The sequence below is a fragment of the Microtus ochrogaster genome, chromosome 18 (assembly GCF_000317375.1).
Source record: "Microtus ochrogaster isolate Prairie Vole_2 chromosome 18, MicOch1.0, whole genome shotgun sequence".
NCBI classification, from domain to species: domain Eukaryota; kingdom Metazoa; phylum Chordata; class Mammalia; order Rodentia; family Cricetidae; genus Microtus; species Microtus ochrogaster.
This window is the reverse complement of record NC_022020.1, coordinates 52,684,481-52,691,695: the sequence shown is the minus strand read 5'-3', so window position 1 is coordinate 52,691,695 and position 7,215 is coordinate 52,684,481. Positions and strand designations below refer to the sequence as shown.

At 48.0% G+C, this 7,215-nt stretch overlaps 1 protein-coding gene and 1 non-coding gene across 10 annotated transcripts in view; both read right to left on the bottom strand.

Moving 5' to 3' along the window:
* The window catches only part of Prelid3a (PRELI domain containing 3A), a 25,160-nt gene extending 21,959 nt beyond the window's left edge, over positions 1–3,201 (bottom strand). For all 9 annotated transcript variants that reach the window (XR_003377736.1, XR_003377735.1, XR_003377739.1 and 6 more), the window contains exon 1: positions 3,106–3,201. Coding sequence is in view for 4 of the 9 variants with exons in the window: in XM_026783636.1 (XP_026639437.1) it covers positions 3,106–3,137 (32 nt within the window). In the remaining 5 variants the exon portion in view is untranslated. The remainder of the gene's footprint in view (positions 1–3,105) is intronic.
* Positions 3,202–4,479: 1,278 nt separating this feature from the next.
* Positions 4,480–4,609, bottom strand: LOC113457141. The gene has a single exon (XR_003377770.1). It is a non-coding gene; the product is annotated as a small nucleolar RNA SNORA61 (small nucleolar RNA).
* Between the last annotated feature and the right edge of the window lie 2,606 nt (positions 4,610–7,215).

Here is a 7,215-nt window from a genome sequence, read left to right as displayed (position 1 = left end):
CTTGGTTCCACCATTTCCCATTATCAGTGGTTAGGTCAGAGACCTCAGGCACTAACTGATCTTCTATGGCAGTGGGTCATGACCCCTTTGGGGTCTAATGACCCTTTCGTAGGGGTCACCTAAGACCATATGCATATCAGATATTTACATTACAATTCATAACAGGTACAAAATTAGTTATAAAGCAGCAATAAAAATAATTTTATGATTGAGGGGGCACCACAACATGAGGAATTGTATTAAGGGGTTGCAGCATTAGAAAGGGTGAGAACCACTGTATGGAAAAGCCCTCGCAAACATACCCAGGGGTGTGCCTCACTAATTTCCAGGTGTCTCTCAATCCAGGGTGACAGCCAATATTGATCATCACAGGCAGTAAGTATAGCAGAAACACGTGTCCTTTCCATAAGAGACAGGGCAAAGTATAGCATATTCATAAAGTGAGCGATTATACAGCTAGATAATCAAGCTATATGTATTATCAATTTATATCCATAGACATATATCTCAGCTTGGACAGATCTCACAAACACACTCTTGGAAGAAAAAGAAACTGCCAAAAGATCCTTACGAGATGATGTCACTGATTTCTATTTGGGAAAAACAACCCATAGTATTTGGATTTGTATATAAACATACATACATGTAGTCACATGGCTTTTGGCACAAACCCTTGGGATGATGTTCACCAAATTTACCATCTTGGCTGCCTTTTTAAAAATAAAAATAAAAGAGACAAAACTGAAGAGAGGGGAAAGTGGACATTTTCAGCCTATCTGGACAGTTAATTCCTCTCTCCTGCTTTTGCTTAGAAAGCAAGCTAGCTATAGGTCCATCTCCTCAAGTCCGAGGGCCTATGCTGATGGCCTGCCAGAGGCCAATTGCTGTCCTTACTCTGGAAGGACACCTGCTCTCTGTGTGAGCTTCCTCCCTATGAACAGTGGCAGACACTGGTCAGACACTGGCAGAGTACCTGGGATACAAAACAAAGAACCGACACAAGCTACCACATGGGTGAACCTCAAAAAAAAAAAAATGCTTTCCAAAAGAAACCAGACCCTGAACACCACATATTGTATAACTATTTATATAAGATATCCCCCTCCCAATATATATATATATATCAGTAGTTCCCCAGGGCAGGAAGAGATCTCAGATACCAAGTTGGATATCTCCTTGGAAGGTAAGAGAAATGTTCTACAGCTGGCACCAATGGAGATGATCGCACAGTTGGCAAGAAATAATTTCTGTAAATATAGTAAAAAGTACTCAACTGTATAACACATTTAACTCTTTTCTCTTTTCGTGTGTGGTGTGCATGAGTGTGAGAGCTACAGGTAGGTGCACCAGGCTGACGTAGAGAATCCCTTTTGATCTTCCGTGTTATTCACTGAGGCGGGGGGAGTTTTGCTCGCTGGCTTGCTCATCCCCATCTCCGCCTAACCAAGCTGGAATCACAGCCCAGCTGCCGCCCTCGCACTGGCTGATGAGATCTGGGGATCTGAACCCTGGTCCTCACATTTGCATGGTAAGCATCTCCCCAGGCCAGAACTGTAGAATATACTTTAAAATGGGTATCCTGGGATCAACAACATGACTCAGAGCTAAAGATGCCTGACATCAGATGTGAGTTAGATCTCCCGATCTCAACAAGGAGTTGAGAACAGACTCTGCCATGTTATCCTGACTGCTACTTGCACACTGTGGCAAACACACCCCACAAATAATTAATTAAATGTAATTTTCAAAATATTAAAAAAGGGCCAACCAGGTAGCATATGCCTTTAATCCCAGCCCTGGGAAAGCAGAGGTAGGTGGATCTCTGAGAGTTTGGGGCCAGCCTGGTCTACATAGCAAGCTATAGGCCAACTCAAAAAAAAAAAAGAACCCCCCAAGGAAAAAAAAAACCCAAAACATACACATACACCACAACATTAAAATGGGTGGTAACACATTAAATATTACAAAATTACAAAACAATAGAATTAAAAAAAAAAAAGGACAGACTACAAAAATGGTCAAAAATGCCGGGCGGTGGTGGCGCACGCCTTTAATCCCAGCACTTGGGAGGCAGAGGCAGGCGGATCTCTGTGAGTTCGAGGCCAGCCTGGTCTACAAGAGCTAGTTCCAGGACAGGAACCAAAAAGCTACGGAGAAACCCTGTCTCGAAAAAAAAAAAAAAAAGTCAAAAATGTCAACACTGTTTTCAGAATCAACATTTCGGGACCCTTGAGCAGCTCTGAGGGTCCAAGACAATACGCTGACTTCCCTGTTCTTAATGCCTTTCCTCCCCTCTGCATTCAGACAGTAGAAATTATGCCTGAATCTTGGGGGAGGTTCAGAAAGGCTGCAAACTTTACCAAAAGAATACATACCACCCGTTCTAAGGTTCCATTTTTAAAGTTTTTTTTTTTTCAAGGATGGATTTTGTGATGGAATACTTTTCTAGGAGGCTCGAAACACTGGGTTCGCGTTTCCAGCACCATCAAAAAATAAAAATAAAGAGGAAGTTCTGAAGCCAGGCGATACGTTTTTATTAAAATGTTACACTTTAAAAGACAACGGATAACAAATTCTGTTTCAAGCAGTTTTTCCACACCCCCCCCTCCGCCCCCCGCTCAGAACGGAACGGTTCTCTAGACAGGACAGAAATTCTCAAGATTCTTTTTTCTTGAAAAGATATTAAAACACTCGATGACAAGGTGGAAGGTGCCCTTGGGTCAGGAGGACACTTGAGGTAGCTCGGGGTTTCTTCGGGGTCTTTGAAGCGTTTGTGTGCACAGGTATTCAGAAACAAACGCCCCAAAAGCCTCCCTCGCATCTAGTCTTCCCCCAGATTGAAGCCCTTCGAGCATCAGCTGTAACACCCGCTGCGCAACTCCAGCGGTTCGCAACACCCCTGCGGCGCAGCTTGCAGTCTGCACAGGCTGGCTGGGGATGGGAATGGGGATGGGGAGGCCTGCGTCTCCCACCTGCCTCCCGCTCCCCTTTCCGTGATCCCGGACCCGGAGTGCCTGCCTCTCCCGGATCCCCGCCCCTTCCCGAGGATGCGCGTGGCTCTGGCCTCGTCCACGCACTCCCCAGCGCAGCCCTCAGCCCGCTCACCCGAACACGTGCTCCGAGCTCCAGATCTTCATCGCCGCAGCCGCAGGCCCTAGGCGCGGGCTCGGCGCTCTGCGGGATGCTGCGCGGCGCCGCGAGGGCGGGGCGCCTGCTGGACCGCCTCTTCCATCACGTGGCCCGGGCTGCGGCGGCTAAAAATAGGGACGTGGGAGGCGGGTGGTACCCAGAACAACGCTGCGGCAGGGACTTGCAAATGGCAGCGCCAGGCTCTTTGAAGCCGTCCAAATTGTTCCTCTGCCCTTACCAACCACACGGGAATGTTGTGGACAAAGCAGACTGCCAATTCAAAATAAAGAGTCTGGGTATTGAATAAGCTTGAAACCCCAGTGACTGGAAGCGTCACAGGCAGCCCAGTAGAGAGACTACAAGGACAAGTCCCTTGCCCTAGGAAGCAGAAGCAGCGGGTTCTACGAATGCTTTCGGGGTAAGCTATATGTGGTGCCGCAGCAAAAGGCTTGAGGACAAAGGCAAGGTTGGTCCTAGAGTTACCGGTAACTGGAGCGCGGCTCTACTGGAGCTAATTGCCTTTATGCTGTAACACAAAACAGTTCTCGCCTCAGAGGGAGTAAAAAGACCCAGTTTGTTTTTGAGCCCAATATGAGTGATCATGATCCAGGAACAAGGCCTGAGGTTGCCCTGAAGACATGTCTCACCGAGAATGTGGTTACACGAAACTGTTAGTTACAGAACAAAGAAAGTCAGAAATCATGGCCTTTACCAAGAAGCCATAGCGATCAGAGCAAGTTGGGAACTCGGCTAAAGGCCTTAGATGATAGCATTCTTAGCATTTATTTGGTTGGTGAAAAGTCAGTGGTCTGCTGTGGCGTGTACTGTAAAGATTTTGATAGGCAAAGCTATTTGGTCAGACACGTGGGTGGGCGGTCTTCAGAAGGGCTGTATAGAAAGGGCTTGTATATAGGGTTGCTGGATGGGTATGGCAGCCCACATGTTATCTAAGCTTACTAGAGGTAGACATAGAATCTAGCGAGCAAGGTAGCTAGCCAGACTAACAACAAGCTACAGTTTAGCAAGAGATTCCATACACATACATACATACATACATACATACATACATACATACGTATCTTCACACACACATGCCCACAAATGTGCCTACACACATGCAGCTATGAGTATGAACACCACGCACACACTAACAAAAAAGAAAGATAAAAAGGGATTAAAACTAGCCCAAGATAATTTGGACTCTAATCCAGTTTGAGGCTGGCCTCGAACTCAAAGAGATTCACTCACCTCTGCCTCCTGAGCGCTGGGATTAAAGGTGTGTGCCACCACCACCCGGCCACATTCATTTCTTGAGTTCTCAGGTTATCCCATCTTACCGAAAGAGCTAAGGCCTGCTTGAACCTGACCCACAAGCTCTGTACCAAATCACATCTCAGTGAGGACAGCTTCATTGTAATCTTCCTGCTTTGCAACCACCAAGACCAGCAACTAGATCTGATGGCAGAGGGAACCGGAGGGTCCATCTCTTTATTTTGTTTTTGTTTTGTTTTGAGACAGAATCTCGCTGTTTAATGCTGGTTGGTTTGGAAATCTCTTTGCAGACCTCTGTGGCCTGAAACTTGCGGCAATTCTCGTGCCTCTGCTTCCCAGGTCCTGGGATGACAGGAGTGAAGTCCCACATGGGTTCTAGCTTAATTTTACCTGCTCGTATATTCCACAGTTCATGGAAGGAGTTCTCGAAGCACCTGTGCAGCCAAGATCACCCAGCCCGCCAGGGCTGCTCAGCCCTGCGTCCTACTTCACTGGTCCTCTCTATTGCATTAAATGGCTGCACAGTCTCCTGATCGCTCCCTCACCTTCCCGTTTCCTTTGCGCATCCCCCTCTTCTTCCTCTGTACCCTCCCTGGGAACACATCCATTGACTCCCAAGCCTGCATCTCTGTGGTGGCTAGTTTTATGTCAACTTGACACAAGCTAGCATCACTGGAGAGGAGGAAGCCTCAGTTGTGAAACTCCTCCATAAGATGGGGCTGTGGGCAAGCCTGTAAGGACATTTTCTTAAGTGATTGATGGGGGGAGGGCCCAACTTACTGTGGGTGGTGTCATCCCTGGGCTGGTTGTCCTGGCTTCTATAAGAAAGCAGGTTGAGGCTGGAGAGATGGCTCAGAGGTTAAGAGCATTGCCTGCTCTTCCAAAGGTCCTGAGTTCAATTCCCAGCAACCACATGGTGGCTCACAACCATCTGTAATGGGGTCTGGTGCCCTCTTCTGGCCTGCAGGCATACAGACAGAATATTGTATACATAATAAATAAATAAATATTAAAAAAGAAAAGAAAAGAAAGCAGGTTGAGCAAGCCATGAGGAGCAAGCCAGTAAGCAGCACCCCTCCATGGCCTCTGCGTCATCTCCTACCTCTAGGTTCCTGCCCTGTTTGAGTCCCTGTCCTGATTTCCTTTAGTGATGACCAGTAAGTGTAAGCCGAATAAACCCTTTCCTCCCCAAGTTGCTTCTGGTCATAGTGTTTCATCACAGCAGTAGTAGCCCTGGCTAGGACAATCTCCGTGCCACATTTCCACCAAGCTTTCGTCTCACTCCCGTGGCCTGGATGCTTATGACCTCCCAACAGGTTCCAGACACCGGGTTCCTAGTGCTCATTTCTCCTCAGCGCTGCTGTTGGGACCTGGAATATCCAGGGTCTCCAAGCTAGAGACATGTAGTCTGTCTTAAAGCCAGTTGGTCATGTCTTTGGGGATTTACCTCTTGCCCAGGATGCCAGCCCACTCCTCCACCCCCATCTTAGAGGAATCAGCAAGTCTGGGGCCAAGGTTGGCCTCCTCTTCATGAACTACTTTCCTCTAAGCCTTAGGGCCTTTACCCAAGAAAGGAGCAGGCTGGCCGCAGCCACCCTCAAGGGCAGGTGAGAATGGAATGAAGCCACAGAACCGGCTTTCTGCAGGGTGACCTGCCAGCTGTCATTGCCCTGCCTCCGGACTGCACCCTAGCCCCGTCCACTTCCTCCTCCTGACCGGTCTCACAGCCTCCTACCAGGCTGCCTGAATAAACGGTGCCACCTCGTGCCAGACAGCTGTGACTTGTCCTTGAGAAACTGTCTTCACGCCTCCGTAGGGAAGCCCTGCAGTCCTCAGTACTGCCCTTGGGTGCCCCTCCCCGCTCCCAATGCTGAGAGCCATCTGCACCTCTGGCCTTAAATCACCAAGCTCTGTGGCTACTGGATTTGATGGTCAGTCTCTCCTACCAGACTCACGCTGACTTGGGGCCAGTTTCCAGACCTGCTCACAGGCCTCTTGAGTGGGCTTTTCTGGGACAAGATTCAGAAATTATACTTTTGCCAGTCAGTGATGGTGAACGACTTTAATTCCAATACTTGGGAGACAGAGGCGGGCAGATCTCTGTTAGTTTGAGGTCAACCTGGACAGCCAGAGCTATTATACAAAGAAATCCTATCTCCCAAAAAAAGAAAGAAAAGAAAAGAAAGGAAGGAAGGAAGGGAGAGAGAGAGAGAGAGAGAGAGAGAGAGAGAGAGAGAGAGAGAGAAAGAAAATAAGAAAGAAAGGAAAAAGAAAGAAAAGGGGGCTTGCAAGATGGCCCAGTGGTTAAGAGCACTGGCTGCTCTTCCTAGCACCCACATGGCAGCCCAAAGCCATCTATAACTACACTTCCAGGGGATCTGGAACCTTCATACCAATGCACATCAAACAGAGCTTAAAAATTTTTTAAAAAAGAAAAGAAAAAGAAAAGATTTATACTTTTTTTAATGAACAGCCTGATCCATTAAAATGCTGGCTAAAGTTTGAAAAGTGGGGCTGAACCTCTTTGACCTGTCCAAGGACAGGATCTGAACCCATTTGCTGTGCACACATGACCTGACCCAGTCTCTGGCAAACAGGAGGTACTTGCCAGGTGCTTGTTCAGTGACTCAAGGATCACTCCTAGACAGTGATAAGACAAAGAGTGCCCTGGCCCTGGGTGGCAGGCACACCACCCAGGATAACTCCCAGCCAGCAACCAATCTAGTGCTTCCAGCCCTGTTCTTCAACTATTGACCACCTGGGGGAACCCAGAGGCGTGCCCAGCAGTGGTCCCACTGACCACCTGGGGGAACC